This window comes from Bombyx mori, chromosome 15 (genome assembly GCF_030269925.1).
Source record: "Bombyx mori chromosome 15, ASM3026992v2".
In the NCBI taxonomy this organism is placed as follows: domain Eukaryota; kingdom Metazoa; phylum Arthropoda; class Insecta; order Lepidoptera; family Bombycidae; genus Bombyx; species Bombyx mori.
Window position 1 is genome coordinate 16153481 of NC_085121.1, and position 19806 is coordinate 16173286.

At 41.9% G+C, this 19806-nt stretch overlaps 1 protein-coding gene across 1 annotated transcript; it reads right to left on the bottom strand.

Moving 5' to 3' along the window:
• Nucleotides 1-921: 921 nt before the first annotated feature.
• On the bottom strand, nt 922-16441 carry LOC101746277 (uncharacterized). The gene is made up of 5 exons (XM_038015974.2): nt 16166-16441; nt 9174-9344; nt 6776-6942; nt 5759-5925; nt 922-1505 (listed from the first exon to the last, which is right to left on the bottom strand). Exons 2-5 carry the CDS (start codon nt 9340-9342, stop codon nt 1307-1309), a joined length of 702 nt encoding a protein of 233 aa, XP_037871902.1. The 5' UTR covers nt 9343-9344; nt 16166-16441; the 3' UTR covers nt 922-1306.
• Between the last annotated feature and the right edge of the window lie 3365 nt (nt 16442-19806).

Here is a 19806-nt window from a genome sequence, read left to right on the forward strand (position 1 = left end):
TTTCACATCTGCCGGGCTTTATGTGACGGTGAACTGTTTTTTTTTTTTATGTTTTTTTTTTGTTTTTTATTTATTTATTTATGTATACACAAAAAAGAAGACAGTACAGAGTAATAGGAAAATTATGTACAAAGGCACTGCTTATTTCTTTAAGAAATCTCTTCCAGCAGACCAATTTTTTTTTTAAATTACAATATTTTATGATCATTGGAAACGTAAATAAGAGTTGAATGTTTTCGAATAACGGTTCTCCTTAGAATGTCTATTGGAATGTCCTCAAATATTCAGATGGTTTAAGTTATATTAAATTTGACACTAGCTCAGTTTAAATTTCCTTTATGAAACAGAAAACGGTGTATCGTTGTTGAACGAATTAAAATAGTATTGGTGTTATCTTAATAATATGAAAAAAGAAAAACTGGTGTCAACTTTTGTTATTATATGTTTTACGACGCACGCGATACGAAAATTGATGCGCGGGGTCAACGTGCCCGTTTTGTAGACATTGCGCGCTTTAGATTACGGACCGGCAAGTGCGTAATTGTTGAACATTGAGCTAATGATTGAAGCCTCTCTAATCTATACTAGTATATAAATCTACAGTGGTTTTTACTGAAGTTCCGTTATAACTTCTGAACCAGGCATCCGATTGACTTGAAACTTGGTATCCATGTAGAAAATACATGTACTTAATGGATAGGCTAATATTTATATGAGTGTTGGACTCCTTACACCAGTTGCGGAGGCGTTAATGATGAGAATCTTTGTGGGGGTGAGGAATAATAATGTTAATTTGAAATGACCAGCGAAGCGGACGGGTACAGCGTATATTAAGGTTTGCTTACACCCTGCATTAGAAATGCGCTTTGAGATAGATTCATAACAAAATACTTGTGCAATAAATACATCTCTATCATACCATTTCATCGCTCACTCCCCTCTTACACATATCGTCTTTCACGCAATCCATACATTTCTTTTTAGGTCTACCTCTTCCTCTATATCCTTCCACATTCACAGTTAACACTCTCTTACCGACCTCATTTTCATTTCGTCTCATCATATGTCCATACCATCCCAAATGCGCACTTCTCAACTTCTCTGTCACAGGTTCCACTTTCAGACTTCCTCTAACATATTCATTCCGTATTCTATCCATTCTCGTTACTCCACACATCCATCGCTACATTCGCATCTCTGCTGCATGCAATCGCCTTTCATCCGTCATTTTAGTCGTCCAACAAGCTGATCCATACAAGACGTCCAAGTCATCCACAGTAGACGTACGTTGTTGTTTAAAACGAATTCAAAAGTCATATTTCTTAACCATAAGCTTGATTAAACGCGTGTCATCTTTGGAGTAGTTCAAGCCGGTTTCAGCTACTTCACTCAAAGGGAATTCAAATGTTGTGACAAAACCGCAGCTTTCAGCGCATTTCTGTGACGCTATACCGGTGAACACGGTGGCTGTGGCCTTAATCCCTTGGGTGTAGCATAAGGGCTCCCTGAAAGAAATTGTCTGTTTATAAAACCAATCAAATTTTTGGAACGAAGTTCCTTATGGGACGATGCGGAGGGGTACCCTAACCGGGAAAAAACGTCCGTAACGTAAGATTTTTATTAGTAATGCACACAGTGTACGACTTAACTTTGTAATAACGTACAAAAAAGGGTGCGTGTACTTATGTACGCGCGTAAGAAGTTATACTTTATTTTTATTAAATTTATTTCTTTTTTTAAACAATTTGAAAAAAAAAACGATTAAACAACATCCTCAAACACGCATGTTGGACATTCCTTTTACGGTTCGGAAAGTTCACCTGCGGCTATATTCAGACTCGCCAAGTTACGTTGGTCGTATTGTAATGAGCGATTTAGTGGGCAACTTCATTCTGTTAATTTTGTGTCACGGTGCGCGCGCATCGTAAAATTGCTTTCTCATGAATTTTTTATAACGCGCCTAATATGTAAAATTTTACCGGCTAGCCTGAAACATAAATATCTTCTACTTGTAAACAATCATAGTAAACAGGATCGTTTAACTAACTTGGTGCAACATAAAACTGGCACAAGGTCAATGTCCAAAGGAAAATTTGAAATACCCATGGTACAAAATTACTATGGAGATAGAACGTTAAAAAAACGTGTTCCATACTTACTCAATAGTTTACCCGAGGACATAAGACGTGAGCCTATACTTGCTAAATTTAAAAGCTTATTAAAAAAACATTTGTTAAATACGTTATAACCATTTACGTAAATTAATTGTGTTATTATAGTATAAGCTAGTTGAATGGTTTATACGCTATGTTTGTATAAAGCGAGTTACCTGCAGTCAAACTGCATAAGCAGTTTTGCGGGGCATGTTTTGAATGTAAGTGTAACTTCTTATGAATAAATATATTACATACATACAAGTATAACTTCAAAAATAACATATTTTTTATCATTCATTGACCACGATCTCAGAGCGTTCGTTTGCGCAATACACTAACTCTTATGCAAACAACCGTGAATGAAGTGCACCACAATAAGATCGCACGTTACCGAATGACCGTGGATTGTTGCGAAGCCTCCAGTTTTATTTTATTTATACCTCGAATAGAACTTAAAATTAATATTTTTATAGTAAGGAACTTCGTTCCTATCCGGTGTCACGACACCACACATCTTTTTTTTCCGAAAATTTACTGGTTATATTTTAAGATAACACTTGAAAATATCAGGTTTTACGTACTGTGTATCTTAATGTGGCCTTTGACGATAATTGGTATAATCTATACTAATCTATACTATCTATACTAATATTATAAAGAGGAAAGATTTGTTTGTTTGTTTGTTTCGAATAGGCTCCGAAACTACTGGACCGATTTGAAAAATTCTTTTTCCATTAGAAGCCGACATTGTCCTTGATGAACATAGGCTACTTTTTTTTATTTTTTTTATATATTTTTTTTGGTTTCATGTGTGTTTTAATGTTTCCGAAGCGAAGCGAGGGCGGGTCGCTAGTAATATATAAATCTACAGTAGTTTTTACGGATGTTCCGTTATAACTACTGAACCGTGCATCCGATTGACTTGAAACTTGGTATCCATGTAGAAAATACATGTACTTAATGGATAGGCTAATATTTATATGAGTGTTGGACTCCCTAATGATTATGACAATAAATAATAATGATAATTTTGAATGCCCAGCGAAGCGGGTGAGTACGGCTTGTATTTTATAAAGGTGTATAGATAAAGAATCGAGAACAAAACGCGATTATCATTTTGCAAGCATCATAAACTGATTTAGTCGTGTTGATACTTTGATAAACGAACGCTGAGATGAAGGGAATTTAAACTTAAGTATTGCTATAATGATTATATTTTAAGTAAACAAAAATAAAAGAAGAGGCACGTTATTTTGTCGAAGTCGTCGTAGCCTAACGGACAAGACGTCCGGTGCATTCGTGTTGAGCGATGTACCGGTGTTCGAATCTCAGGCGGGTACCAGTTTTTCTAATGAAATACGTACTCAACAAATGTTCACGATTGACTTCCACGGTGAAGGAATAACATCGTGTAATAAAAATGAAACCCGCAAAATTATAATTTGCGTAATTACTGGTAGTAGGACCTCTTGTGAGTCCGCGCGGGTGGGTACCACCACCCTGCCTATTTCTGCCGTGAAGCAGTAATGCGTTTCGGTTTGAAGGGTGGGGCAGCCGTTGTAACTATACTTGAGACCTTAGAACTTGTATCACAAGGTGGGTGGCGCATTTACGTTGTGGATGTCTATGGGCTCCAGTACCCACTTAACACCAGGTGGTCTGTGAGCTCGTCCACCAATGTAAGCAATAAAAAAATAATTTAATAACTATTACCCGAGGTTAATAACCGAGCGCTATGACATGTCCTTCTTCAAACGAGGCTTCTGGAGAGTATTAAACGGTAGGCAGCGGCTTGGCTCTGCCCCTGGCTTTATTGACGTCCATGAGCGACAGTAACCACTCGCCATCAGGTGGGCCGTATGCTCGTCTGCCTATACGGCAATAAAAAAAAACCTTTATAGTCATAATCCCCCGTAGGAAGTCCACTGCTGGATGTAGGAGATAGACCCTCCCTAAGATTTGTAGCAATAACCGATCGTGTGGTCGTGTGATACGCGCATCTAGCGGCCTTCGCAATGTCGTCCGTCCATCTTGCAAAACATGCAATAGCATGCATAAAACTGTGACGCAACAAATCCGGTTCCGTAACAATACCATCGAGCTACACTCATGATGTTATACAATTTAACTAGCCTTCTACATGCTATTGTGTTGTCGTAATGTTACCGCCAAGCTTGTACTACTAATTTGTTTTGTTCGTAATAGTCAGTGACTGGTTTGACTGATTTGCCGACGTAGCATGTTATTATACTATTTTTCAAGTTCAAATTAGAACCGAGACGGCAGAAGACATTCATGATTGAAAACCGCTTTTGATTTCGAATATTCATTCATATTCTAACTTAGCAACCCATTTGGTATGGTCACGTACGGTCAGTGGTGAAATTACACCAGAGGCAGTCGGGGAAAGTGCCCAGGGCGAAAAATTTTTAGGGCGGCAAAATTTTGAAAGTGGAACATTTTTTTTTCCTATCAAGATTGCTCATGTAATTAATTAATTCTATAATTAATAATTTTCTGTTTAATTGATAATTCAAGAAATTCAATTCATACATTATTTGTGAATTATAATTTTGGCACTTTTCGTAAAATTAATAATCAAAATAATTTAATCAATTTATTTCCTTAGAGATTTAAAATAATAATCGATTTTTTTATTTTTACCAGAATTAAAGAAATTGAGTTTTTTTTTCATGTATCACATTATGTAATGTGATACATGAAAAAAAAACTCAATTTCTTTAATTCTGGCCTTAATTTATAATTGTTAAAAAAACCACATATATTTATTTACGTTTTTGGAATATATAACTTACAGTTTCTAGTAAAGTTGAAAAAGAAAATATATAAAATATAAGTTTAAGTAAAATTGGGGCGGATTTTTTTCCGGTGCCCAGGAGCGGCATTAAGTTTAAATCCGGCCCTGCGTACGGTTTTCAACTAGGGGTTTCGAAATAGCAATTTTGAAAATTCGCTGTGTAGGTGCATACATGATATCTCCTTTATGAGCTCCTGATACGCTCCGACACAAGTTGACTTCAGTAGTAGTTAATATACCATACCTTGCCGCTATTCAAGAAATTCAATTCATACATTATTTGTGAATTATAATTTTGGCACTTTTCGTAAAATTAATAATCAAAATAATTTAATCAATTTATTTCCTTAGAGATTTAAAATAATAATCGATTTTTTTATTTTTACCAGAATTAAAGAAATTGAGTTTTTTTTTCATGTATCACATTACATAATGTGATACATGAAAAAAAAACTCAATTTCTTTAATTCTGGCCTTAATTTATAATTGTTAAAAAAACCACATATATTTATTTACGTTTTTGGAATATATAACTTACAGTTTCTAGTAAAGTTGAAAAAGAAAATATATAAAATATAAGTTTAAGTAAAATTGGGGCGGATTTTTTTCCGGTGCCCAGGAGCGGCATTAAGTTTAAATCCGGCCCTGCGTACGGTTTTCAACTAGGGGTTTCGAAATAGCAATTTTGAAAATTCGCTGTGTAGGTGCATACATGATATCTCCTTTATGAGCTCCTGATACGCTCCGACACAAGTTGACTTCAGTAGTAGTTAATATACCATACCTTGCCGCTACAATCTTGCTTCCGAGTTTAGCTCCCCTATAATTCCTGGAGACCACCAAGCCCATGCCCTCCAAGACTTTGTCAGTACCGAGATATTCAAATACATCGAATTTCGACACAGCGTAATCCAAAACATCATACACGTTCTTCCATGCCTTGCCAACGATCTGTAACACAAATTGGAGTTAAACTTGTTTGTATGTTGTCAATGATCCCATTCCCATGAATCGTTTGGAACACCAAATTATTTGAGATGATCCCATCATCTCATTTCTACCACATGCCATCCAGATTTGGAATGATATCTTCTCTACGGCGTATCCCTAGCGCCATAACAAGTTCTTCTTCGAACGATGCTTGTGGAGAGTACAGGCATAGGTAGAGTATAGGCAGCGGATGGGCTCTCCACCTGGTATTGCTGACGACTACGAACAACGGTAACTACGCGCACAGATGAGCTATATGCTCATCTGCCTACAAGGGCAATAAAAAGTTCCAGCTACATGTGACAAATAGGCAAAACCGTAAATATTCGTCCACAAATTCATTCCCCGATTTTGTTATTATTTATTGCTTAGATGGGTAGACGAACTTACGGCCCACCCGGTGTTAAGTGGTCACTGGAGCCCATAGACAGCAACAACGTAAATGCCGCCAACCACTTTGAGACATGAGTTTTAAGTCTCAGTTTCTACAGTTTAATGGCTGCCCCACCTCTCAACCTGAAACACATTACTGCTTCTCGGTAGAAATAGGCAGGGCGATGGTACCTACTCGTGCGGGCTCACAAGAGGTCCTACCGCCAGTAACTAAAACTAAAGCCCTATAAATAATTCCTAAATATAGGCAATGGCTTGGTAATGTCTGTGATATCGTCGGCTGTGGCTTGCAACTGGTATGTCCTCATTGGTACCAAAAAACAAAACCGAGGATTCTTAAAGCCGCACTTAAATAAGGAACGTGTCAATATTGAGGAAAATAAAATGTTATTAGCTGAGCGGTAAGTGACCTTCATACCTCACAATCAATATCCTCTCCTTTACAAGACACAAAGCAACAGTTCAATGCGACCAGTTTCTTGTTTCCATTGGTTGACGCATAACATCCAAGACTCATTCTCTTGCCAAGGAAAATTCTCCAGAATTCACTCATACCCCGAACGCTTTCCGGATCATTCAGCAAATCTAGGAAGAAAATAACTTAGTTCAAATGCAGTTTTATATTAAGAGACTAGCTTTTGCTCGCGACTTTGTCCGCGTGGAATAGTTCACAAATAATGCTTTATTTTAGAACAAATTTGGTTAGCATAAAAAACGTTATAGTGAGCCAACCTTAGAATATAGACATATGCTGCCGCTGACTTTTTTTTAGATCTTTTAAAGAGGAACAATTCTGGCCTACATTATTTTAGCCAAGAACCGTTTCTGCAGCGCACGCAGAGGAAGCTTTCAAAAGAGTCAAATCACCCGATTTTGAAATATTCTTTATTGGTGCTCCGCTTGTATTGGTCTTAGCGTAATGTTATAATATAGCTTATAGCCTTCCTCGACAAATGGGTTATCTAGCACTGAAAGAGTTTTTCAAATCAGACCTGTAATTTCGGAGATTAGCGCATTCAAACAAACAAACTCTTCAGCTTTATAATATTAATATTATATACTAGTGGTCGCCCGGTAGTCGAAACTCGACTATAATTAATTGAAATTATAAGTTTGTACACCATTATGATTCTATTTTCAAGGACTATTATACTTCTATAATCACAAATTTCGCCAAGACTACACTATAGAAAAATATTAATAAAGACAAACAATATTTCATCTATTCTCAATTTGACCACAGACGTCGGGAACAAAAGTTTGACAATAAATAAATGGTATGCATGCGTGTGTGCGTCAAATACATGGTAGTGTGTGTAATGTTTTTTATTGATTTAATGTATTTCTTAGGCATAATTTAAAAAAAAAATTAACATTCTGCACTATTCTCTATCTTCTGTATAAGTGTGGGAAATTTCATACTCCTCCGTCCGCGCAATTTTCGTAAAAAGGGATACAATTTTTTTCCTTCACGTATAGATTATATTATATTGTTATATTAAGAGATTTAGTGTTTCCATAGCTGCTGTCGCCAATAGTTCTGAGTTAGTCGAGCAGACAAACTTAATGTCGTCATGATGCGCAGCCGTGAGCTGAATTTATATATATGTACACGCGGTCGCCACCAATCCAAAGACATGATCTCGAAGCCTCAATTGCGTCTGAGTAGCGCTTACCATACTTTTAGAACCGGAGGACATTTGAGTTGTTTGTCTAGCAAATCGGTAGGACGGTGGTACCGGTTTCGCTAAAACAACCTTTTAAGTATTCTGATCAGTTTTAATAGTAACAACGACGTCGGCCACTAAGGCCATTGTAATAATTTTGCTAGTTGAAAGTGGCTCTTGATGGCGAAAGATTTGCACAGAGGAATGCAAGTTGTGTATGTTTCAAAACATGACCGCTACTAGTGTTATAGCGTTTTTTTAATGTTACCGCGTTTAGCAAGCAATTGGATATGTTGTGTGTTTTTTTTGGCCATGGTAAGCAGACAAGCATACGACCTATCTGATGATAAACGGACATCGCGTGCTCTACGAAAACTATTGATGATAGAATAAAATAATGTTCTACGACTTTGTAGAACAAATTATTTACAAAAAGTGTCGCGAAAGCATATGTTTAACTATTATAGTTGTGCCGCAATAAGTGTTCTTTTATTTAAAAAAATAAAACCACGTCAAACATTATTGAAATTTTTGTTAAAGAGCCGAGCGGAGCCGGAGCGGGCCGTTAGTCAGTAATAAAGTTAATCATATAAATATCTTCATGATGAATTATCTATATATTAGTACGTGAAGCAAAAACGTTGAGCCCCTTTTTACGAAAATTGCGCGGACGGAGGAGTATGAAATTTCCCAAACTTAAAGAGAATATAGAGAAGGAGTGCAGAATGTTAATATATTTTTTAATTATGCATAAAAAATACATTAAATGAATAAATAAATAAACATTACAGACACTACCATGTATTTGACACAACACGCATTGAAACCAGTGATGCAAGTTATTTGTTTATTGTCAAATTTGTTTAATGTTTATTTTTTTATTGCTTAGGTATAATCTGTGGCCAAATTGAGAATATATTAAATATTATTTGTCTTTATTAAATATTTGTCTAAAGTGTAGTCTTATCAAAATCTGTGATTATAGAAGTGTAAGTCTTTGAAAATAGAATCATAATAGTGTACAAACTTATAATTTCAATTAATTATACTCGAATTTCGACTGCTGGGGGACGACTAGTTTGTAAATATAATTTGTAAATGTCGTAATGACTGATTACAATACGCGCTTATTACACTTTATAGCTTTACCGCTTGTTTTACACAAGGTCTCATCGGCGCACAGATGGTCTACTAGTATCTTGATGGCTTCTTCATCATCTTCCGGCGGCAGATCCTGGATCACCCATTCGACATTACCATCTTTCCATTTGCTGTATACATTGGGATATTCTTCGGGGAATACTCGTTCGAATTTCATAACTGTCGAAGAATTATCATATTAAGAATAATATATAGTAATAGTTTTTAAGCTATTGCATAGCTTTTATCGCGGGCCTTGAGCGCGGCGACCTAGCTACGGAATCATGAAATTCCGTAACGAAAAAAAACCTAACACCCCTCACTTCGCCTACCATGTAGCTCGCGTTCAACACATTCATACGTTGCGCTTGTGTAGTGTTTGTGAATAGGCGCGTGGCGTGACGTCACACTGCATGCGCATCATGAAAAGTCTGCCCATCTCTCTCTCGTGCGGTCTAGCTTATGAGTGTGAAGGGGACAGTTAAGGTTTTGCTTTTATTAATGTTTAATATAGCGTGGTCTTGTTTTATTATTGTTTTAATATTAAATTATCATTGTCTAATTATAATTGCATAAGTTGATAAAAAATGCTATGCAATAGCTTTACCGCGGCAGTTCCCGAGTGCCACACGTTTTTTTTTGGAACGAAGTTCCTTATGGTACGATGCGGAGGGGTACCCTAACCGGGAAAAAACGTCCGTAACGTAAGATTTTTATTATTTATGTACAGTCTTAGTATGATGGCTATACAGTGTCTAATGTATAGTCTACGTGATGACGGTTATTATTATTATTATTCATATAAATAAATAGCTGTTTCTTTGTATATTACTATTATATATTCTTTTATAAATCATTGTGAATAAAATAAAGTTGATAACTTTGTAAAGTATTTTTTTTCATTTTTATCAATAAAAAAATCATAATGAAAAATGTATACCCGAATAATTATTTTCTTTATACCTCGAATAGAACTTAAAATTAATATTTTTATAATAAGGAACTTCGTTCCTATCCGGTGTCCCATGACACCACACATCTTTTTTTAATTAGTTTACGCTACGCCTTGAAATCAGCGGTTACCGTTGATATATCATTCCGATTTGAGCAACCGACGCGCGTGGACGTGCTCATTGTTTTGTCGGAAGTGACTACCGGTGATATTAGATCATTGTTCGTGGCACATCTGTGGCCCAAGTGTTTCTCGGAATTTGTACCTGCGCCTAATTGCAAGGCATTGCCGCCCGCGAACTGTGCAGTGGTTCTATTCACTCTAATTCTATTCTACTTATTCTATTCACTAAAATTTCTAAAATTCCTAGAATCGCTTCGGCCAATTTAGTGTTACCGACGCAGGGGCCTCGCCGCAAGGCGAGCGCGTGTTTAAGTCCCGGGGCCGCCCCCCCCGGGCGAAAATCACGTAAAGATGGAGGAAAAACTTTTCATCGACTTCATTCGGGAAAAATATCCGTCAATCGCGCCCGAATTCGAAGCCTATAGGGCCTCATTTGGTAATTATTCTCCCCCCGCATCTCTCGCCGCCGTCGCCAAACATGCCTCGCAGGCATGCCTCGCGTGCCCCGCCGCCGGTCCGTGTTCAAGCGCACGTACGCACGCCGCCGCCGTAGCGTCTAACGCCCCCGCCCCCGCTACCCCCGCGCCCGCGTCAATCACGTCAGTTTCGTCCGTCGCGACCTCAATAGCGTCTAGTTCAGGCTCCGATACCGAATCGGAGATGGACTTCGAGTCCGCGACTAGCCCTCAACCCGGAACCTCGGATGGGTTCCAAACTGTAACGCGCGGTAAAAAGCGTACTCGCGTCGTGGAGTCCCGGAGCTCCATGACGAAGCAAACCAAGTCCGCGACCGCCTCCCGACCGCAGGTAGTCGTAACGCCGGAGTCGGACTCCGCCCGCCGCGTAATCCCACCGCCGCGCCCAAAAACCGCGCCCGCGCCTAAAACAGTTGTCCCGCCCCCGCTGATACTCCAGGAGAAGTCAGCGTGGAATCGCGTATCCCAGGCCCTTCAGGCCAACAAAATTAATTATACCCATGCGCGTAACGTCGCGCATGGGATTCAGATTAAGGTCGCAACGCCGGGCGACCATAGGGCCCTCTCTGCTTACCTCCGAAAGGAGAACATAGGTTATCACACCTATGCTCTTCAGGAGGACCGCGAACTCCGCGTAGTGATACGTGGAGTCCCCAAGGAACTCGACATAGACTACGTAAAGGAGGATCTGATCGGTCAGTCCCTCCCAATTTTAGTGTGCACCGGATGCACAGCGGACGCGGCAGACAGCCGTACAATATGATTCTCGTCGCGCTAGAATCAACCCCGGAGGCAAAGAAAAGAATCTCATGTCTCAAAACGATATGCGGCCTCTCCGGGGTCACCATCGAAGCCCCCCATAAACGTGGTACTCCCGGGCAGTGCCACAGGTGCCAGCTCTATGGCCACTCAGCGCGTAATTGCCACGCGCGCCCCCGCTGTGTGAAATGCCTCGGCGATCACGCAACCACAGAATGTTCGCGTGTTAGGGAAACCGCGACGGAACCCCCAAGCTGTGTCCTATGCCTTAAGCAAGGGCACCCGGCAAACTACCGCGGATGTCCTAGGGCTCCGCGTAAACGCCTGAACCACCCAGCCCCCCGAACCGTCGACCCAAAGACTTCGGCGCCTTCAGTGCCGAAACCAGCCTTCGTACCGGCTGCGGTTCCCACCGTCTCGGCGTGGAAAAAACCGCTGCCGTATACGAAGGAGGGAACACAAAACGTACCCCAGCTCCCGCCTGCGACACGTCACGCGCCTCAGCCCCTGCTCGCACCTCGCCCCGCGCCCGCGTACCGCCCCCCGCAACCCTCAGTCGTCAACGACTTCGCGCTCGTGCGCGACTTCGTCACCGCGGTAAACTTTGACCGTCTGCGATCGTTCGCAGATGCTATCCGTAGGTCGGTAACCCCCGAACAGCGGCTCGCGGCCGCTTTCGATCACATGGACGTCTACGAGTCCGTGTCTCGCACGTTATAAAAATTCTTTACCGGTAATCAATGGCGCAAAAAGGTAGAGAAAAACCGTATTCCCTTACGTTAGCATTCTACAATGCTAACGGACTCGCGCGGCAACGCGATCAAATTTTCGAATTCCTCCGCGATAATCTTGTAGATATTTTGTTAGTGCAGGAGACCTGTCTGAAGCCCTCGCGTCGTGACCCGAAAGTCGCGAATTACGTCATGGTTAGGAATGACAGACTCACCGCCTCCAAAGGCGGGACTGCCATTTACTATAGGCGGGCTCTGCACGTTGTTCCTCTCGATACTCCCTCGCTCTTACATATCGAGGCGTCAGTGTGCCGTATCTCGCTGACGGGACACCAGCCGATCGTCATCGCATCCGTTTATCTCCCCCCGGACAAGCCCCTCCTGAGCAGTGACATCGAGTCACTGTTTGGCATGGGAGACTCCGTCATCCTGGCAGGCGATTTAAATTGCCACCACACTAGGTGGAACTGCCATCGTACGAACTTTAACGGTAGGCGTCTCGACGCGTTTATAGACGACCTCACTTTTGAAGTAGTCGGTCCCCCAACTCCAACATGTTATCCGTATAACATCGCGCTCCGTCCGAGCACTATAGACCTGGCATTGCTTAGGAACGTAACTCTGCGCTTACGTTCCATCGAAGCACTGTCAGAGCTCGACTCAGACCACCGACCTGTCGTTATGCAGCTCGGTCGCCCTCACAACCCAGCCACTGTTACGAGGACCATGGTGGATTGGAATAAGCTGGGCACGTGCCTAGCCGAAGCCGCTCCGCCAATCCTCCCTTACGGCCCGGATTCGAATCTATCCCCCGAGGACACCGTCGAATCCATAAACATCATTACTGATCACATCTCTTCCGCGATCATTAGATCTTCAAAAGAAGTCGATGTGGAGGACAGCTTCCACCGCATCAGACTGTCCTCCGAACTTAGGAATCTCTTAAGAGTTAGGAACGCGGCAATCCGGGCCTACGATCGTCTTCCCACGCATTCAAACCGGATTCGGATGCGTCGTCTACAACGCGAAGTCCACTCCCGCCTAAGTGACGCGCGTAACGATAATTGGCATAGTTATTTAGAACAACTCGCGCCCTCCCACCAAGCATACTGGCGACTAGCTAGGACTCTCAAATCCGAAACTACCGCTACTATGCCTCCCCTCGTACGCCCTTCAGGCCAACCACCGGCATTCGATGACGATGACAAGGCTGAGCTGCTGGCCGATGCACTGCAAGAGCAGTGCACCACCAGCACTCAACACGCGGACCCCGAACACACCGAGTTAGTCGACAGGGAGGTCGAGCGCAGAGCTTCCCTGCCGCCCTCGGACGCGTTACCCCCCATTACCACTGACGAAGTTAGAGACGCGATCCACAACCTCCAACCTAGGAAGGTACCCGGCTCCGACGGCATCCGCAACCGCGCGCTAAAACTCTTGCCAGTCCAACTGATAGCAATGTTGGCTACAATTTTAAATGCCGCTATGACGCACTGCATCTTTCCCGCGGTGTGGAAAGAAGCGGACGTTATCGGTATACATAAGCCGGGCAAACCGACAAACGAAACTTCTAGTTACCGTCCGATTAGTCTCCTCCCGACGATAGGAAAAATTTACGAACGGCTCCTTAGGAAACGCCTCTGGGATTTTGTTACCGCGAACAAAATTCTCATAGACGAACAGTTCGGATTCCGCTCTAAACACTCGTGCGTACAACAAGTGCACCGCCTCACGGAGCACATCCTGATAGGACTAAATAGGCGTAAACAAATCCCGACCGGCGCCCTCTTCTTCGACATCGCGAAGGCGTTCGACAAAGTCTGGCACAACGGTTTAATTTACAAACTGTACAACATGGGAGTGCCAGACAGACTCGTGCTCATCATACGAGACTTCTTGTCGAACCGTTCGTTTCGATATCGAGTAGAGGGAACTCGTTCTCGTCCCCGTCAACTGACTGCCGGAGTCCCGCAAGGCTCCGCGCTCTCCCCGTTATTATTTAGTTTGTATATCAATGATATACCCCGGTCTCCGGAGACCCATCTAGCGCTCTTCGCCGATGACACGGCTATCTACTACTCGTGTAGGAAGATGTCGCTGCTTCATCGGCGACTCCAGATCGCAGTAGCCACCATGGGACAGTGGTTCCGGAAGTGGCGCATCGACATCAACCCCACGAAAAGCACAGCGGTGCTCTTCAAAAGGGGTCGCCCTCCGAATACCACTTCGAGCATCCCACTCCCTAATAGGCGCGCAAACACCTCCGCCGTTAGCCCCGTCACTCTCTTTGGCCAGCCCATACCGTGGGCCTCGCAGGTCAAATACCTAGGCGTCACCCTCGACAGAGGGATGACATTCCGTCCCCATATTAAAACGGTACGCGACCGTGCCGCCTTCATATTAGGACGTCTCTACCCTATGCTTTGCAAGCGAAGCAAACTGTCCCTCCGTAATAAGGTAACTCTCTACAAAACTTGCATACGCCCCGTCATGACGTATGCAAGCGTAGTGTTCGCTCACGCAGCCCGCACCAACTTGAAGCCCCTTCAGGTTATTCAATCCCGATTCTGCAGGATAGCCGTCGGAGCACCATGGTTCCTGAGGAACGTGGATCTCCACGATGACCTGGAGCTTGACTCTGTCAGTAAGTATCTACAGTCGGCATCGCTGCGCCATTTTGAGAAGGCGGCACGACATGAGAACCCTCTCATCGTAGCCGCTGGAAATTACATACCCGACCCAGTAGACCGAATGGTAAACCGTCGACGTCGCCCAAAGCACGTCATTACGGATCCTCCTGATCCATTAAGGGTGCTCTTAGGCACCACAAGCACCGGTCACCGTCCTCGTCGAACCCGTCGCTTGCGACGAAGGGCTCGACGAGCGAACTAACCCATAGACACAGCCCACTGAGTTTCTCGCCGGATCTTCTCAGTGGGTCGCGTTTCCGATCCGGTGGTAGATTCTGCGAAGCACTGCTCTTGCTAGGGTCAGTGTTAGCAACTCTCCGGTTGAGCCCCGCGAGCTCACCTACAAACGTTAGGGTGAAGCTGAAATAGCCTCTCAAGGCTATCAGCATAGGTAGGAAAAAAAAAAAAAAAAAAAAAAAAAAAAAGTTGATGTATGCAATCAAGCTCCTCCGTTCTGATCCTATCCTTCAAACCGGCACGCAAGACAGCTTCGCAGCAAAAACAGGTAGAAACTCTACGCTGAGACAGATCCTAGCTAACAATTTGGCATGCGAAATGTAAAAATAATTCCGTATTTTTGATGTAAATGTAAAAATGAAAATGTAAAGAGTGAATCGTGGACAAGAGAGTTGTATGTAAAATAATTTGGTTTTTTACGACCGGAGCCCTTCGTCGCAAGCGACGCGCTCGACGAGGACGGTAGCCGGGTTTATGTTACATCTCAGATGTATTGTTAGATCAACCCTTATCGTAATATGATTGCATAGATTTACCAATGCATTAGCTGCAATTAAAATTAATTATTCCAATTCTTTAAGTATGAAACTGTAATGGACGTCTAATGATTAGAATTGAGTTTTTGAATTTATTTAATAATTTTTTCGCTACCTAATCATTGGGAATATTCTAACGCACAGACCGGTAGATGAGCTCACGGGCTAAACCTAAGAGAATTGCTAACTCTAGCAGGAGCAGTGCTTCGCTGAATATACTACGGGATCGGAAACGCGACCCACTGAGAAAGAAGGTCCGGCGAGAAACTCAGTGGGCTGTGTCTATGGGCTAGTTTGCACGTCGAACTCTTCGTCAGAGTTGACGAGTTAGACGAAGATATTGAGTTATTTGATACTTATATGTGTGTGTTACTTGAAACTTGGTTACAAGTGCTCACAGGGCACTAACATAAATGCATTAACATAGCCTCTTTTTGGAGAGGATCCTCTTCATGTATCTCGCTCAATTCTCCGTGAAAATAAAAAAATAAACTTACCGATCTTTAACAAACGCGAATAAACAAACACACGACAGTATTCAACGCGAGCAAATAACTGACTGATTCTAATTTTAAACGTCACGATCACTAGAGAATTTCTAGAATAAAATTTAACAGTGCTTTAAACTATTTGACAACATTTGTTTACGCTAGAACAAGAACTCGGTTTTGTTTACAGTTATAGATGTACAAATGAGCTCACGACCCACCCGCGGTTAAGTGTAGCGAAGCATAGACTGCATAGACATAATGTTAATGTTGTGATGTCTACAGCGACATCATAATGTCTCGCCATCCCTTTGAGTTATAAAATCGATGACTCAGTAGCATAGTTCAGGGGCTCCCAAACTTATTTTGTCTATTGCCCACTTTGAGAATAGATTATTTTTAGCGCCCCCATTTTTTCATCGACAAATAACCAGTATAACGAGATCTCAGTCGGTGTCTAAGAGTCCCTCCTAGCTGATATTACAAATCGCCTCCTAAGACTCTACACAACGCTCCCATTTTTCTCTGGGTCTCTTACCGCCCCCCTTTAGGCCTGCAACGCCCACAAGGGGACGTCATCGCCCACTTTGGGAAAGGCTGGCATAGTTTAACGGATGTCCCACCTTTGAAACCTGAACACGTGACTGTGTCAAGGCAGAAAAACGCAATATGGTGGTTTAAACTAAGGTTGGCTCACAATTCGTCCTACTATCAAGTCCCGACTCGTATGTGGGCAACCATAAAACAGATGGAAATTTTTGAGGTATAAATATATCGACGATAGAAACGAAACCAATATGCACAACACCTGTCACGATGATGCATGTGACTAGGAGATGTATGGAAATGGTAGTGCAAGCTAGAGAGGGAAGAGGTCGACCAAAGACGACATGGATGGTGTTTGTGAATGACGATATGAGAGAGAGAGAGGAGTGAGTGTTGAGATGACGGCTGATAGAAGAGAATGGAAGAGAAAAAAATAGTTGTACCGACCCAGCCTAGTGGGATAAGGTGGAGAAAAAGCAAATGTGGTGTCGTGAGACACCAGGTAGGAACGAAGTTCCTTCGGCTAATGTAGAATCGACACAATTTGCCAAAAAAAAATCGTGTTCAATTTTATGTTGGTTTTCTTGATTTTTCTCTTAAATTTTGCTGATTAGTTTTTATTTAAGTACAGGAAAGTATTTAGGTAATTCAGTATTTTAGGAAATAATAAATTACGTAAAATAAAAATAAAATCGTAATTAAAATTATCAATTAAAATAACAAAATATGTCTCTTTATTTTTGTTTGACAACATAAAATTATATAGAAATAGAAATAATTACAAAATAGAGAGAAAAGGGATGAGAGAACGAAAAGAAAGAGGGAGAAAGAGAAAGGTATTATACACCACTCGCTTGTGTATGCGACTGTCGCGCCTGCGCACGTCTCATTCAACGGTTTTATTCCACGCACTTTTTTCCACGGATTTTTTCTTACGGTTTTACTATCACATTTTTTTCAGTTCGGTCGCGCAGCAAAATCCCTATCCCCTCCAAGCCTGCCGTAAGGAACTTCGTTCCAAAAAAGAAGAAGATTTGTCTACATTCACGATTATAGTTTTTGTGAAATAGTTTTGTTGATTGAAACCGAAACCAGCAAAATTACAAAACGTAATTATTGGTTATATTGTGCAAAGTAGTCTTAACATCCTATCTAACTTCCGTAACTAACGTTCCCAGCTGCTCCATCCGGCTTTGGATGACATTTCCTCCTTCAAACGAGCTTAAAAGAGAGTACTTAACGGTAGGCAGTAACTTGAATGAGCTCCCGGTATTGCTGACGTCCATGAGCCAATGACGCTGACCACTCACCATCAGGTGAGCCGCACACTCGTCTGTCTACAAAGTTAATAAAAAAAAAAGTGTGTGTGTCCGCTCCGACGCACGACTGGAGTTTACTGGATATAAAAAATTAAACGAAACAATACGAGAAATAGTTCTATATTACGACAACACGATACACTACAGATTATTAACAAATTAACGAGACACAAAACAAACGACTAACAAATATATGAAAATACAATAATGAGAGAAACGCGCGATCAGTACGAGGCTTTGTGGCGGACTGCCGGCGCAGCAGCCCGGCGTCACCTGCGATAACGCGGCCGCGCGTTGGCTCCTGATTGGCGCGCGCACGCATCACGCAATCAGGAGCCAATCAGGCGCATAACGCATTTCGTGTGACATGCTAGTACGATTTTGGTCCCCATAATTTTCATACCCCGGGCCTATATATGTAAATCGATTCTTAAGGAGTAAACTCCAAAAACAAATGTCTCTTAACAACAGCGTTATCATTTTTATTCAGAGCAATCTTATTATGCACACATACATTTATATACGTGCAAATTTATGTACTTCCTCTGACCTTAATGCAGGTTGAGTCGAGGTGAATTGCTTATCTAGTGTTTTATAGTTACTACTAGACAGGCGTACATTGCTAGGTCGACCTAGAAATTACAGGTATCGCCACGTTTTAGTCTGCTGGATCACAAATAGTTTTACAATGCTTTATATATTAAGTCATAACCTATAAAGCTTGCGAATTGGAAACGTTCGCACGGCCTTTTTTAACCTACCTATGCTGATAGCCTAGAGAGGCTATATCAGCGTTACCCTAGCGTGTAGGTGAGCTCACGGGGCTCAAACCAGGAGGTGTTCCTAAGAATGGCCCTAGCAAGAGCAGTGCCTCGCAGAATCTACCACCGGATCGGAATCGCGACCCACTGAGAAGTTCCGGCGAGAAACTCAGTGGGCCACATGATCAATTACATTATTATACTGGACATATTCGAAACGTATAGGTATTTCCTAGCACAATTTTTCAAAAGTCATACATAATCTTTGTATTAAAGACATTTATTTACCTCGAACGCCATATATTACAAACGTGAATAACCAACACTAAGTCAGAACCTAAAGTCGTACCTCTGCTGCGGCTTTTGATTGAATTTTTTTTATGGGTGGACGAGCTTACAGCCCACCTGGTGATAAGTGGTTCCTGGAGCGAATAAACATCTACGACATAAATGCGCCACCGACCTTGAGATACCAGTTCTAAGGTCTAAGTATAGTTAGTTACAGCGGCTGCCCCGCACTTCAAACGTCTTGTGCCCGGCCGGGTAGGTACCACCACCCTGCCTATTTTGCTCCGTGAAGCAGTAATGCGTTTCGGTTTGAAGGGCCAGTTGTTGTACTGTAGAAACCACGGAATAGATAAAACCTTATTTATCTATTCCGTGGTAGAAACTGAGACTTTCGAGCTCATGTCTCGAGGTGGGTGGTGGCATTTACGTTGTAGATGTCTATAGACTCTGGCAACCACTTAACACTAGATGGGCCATGAGCTCGTACACCCATTTAAGCAATAAAAATAAAAAAAACTCGTTTTTTATTTCATACTAATATTCATCTTACTAATATTTCATGGTTCTATGAAAATACATTTTAGGTTGTTTTCCGAAAATACCTATTTTCCTACACAATAATCGCGTAATCATATGACAATTCTCAAATCCTGTTATCTAATGTCGTAATGAGCGTCGCGCTGCGGATTTTGCTCAAGTGACAGTTCGTGTGTTTCACGTGGAAATGTTGGAGTGT

What these genes read in the sequence shown, in the direction of transcription:
- LOC101746277 (XM_038015974.2), bottom strand. Translation starts at nt 9,342, where the DNA reads ATGAAATTCGAACGAGTATTCCCCGAAGAATATCCCAATGTATACAGC. An exon ending in GACCTTGTGTAAAACAAGCG is followed by an intron (nt 6,943 to 9,173) that starts GTAAAGCTATAA and finishes TTTTCTTCCTAG; the next exon opens with ATTTGCTGAATGATCCGGAA. An exon ending in GAGAGGATATTGATTGTGAG is followed by an intron (nt 5,926 to 6,775) that starts GTATGAAGGTCA and finishes TTTGTGTTACAG; the next exon opens with ATCGTTGGCAAGGCATGGAA.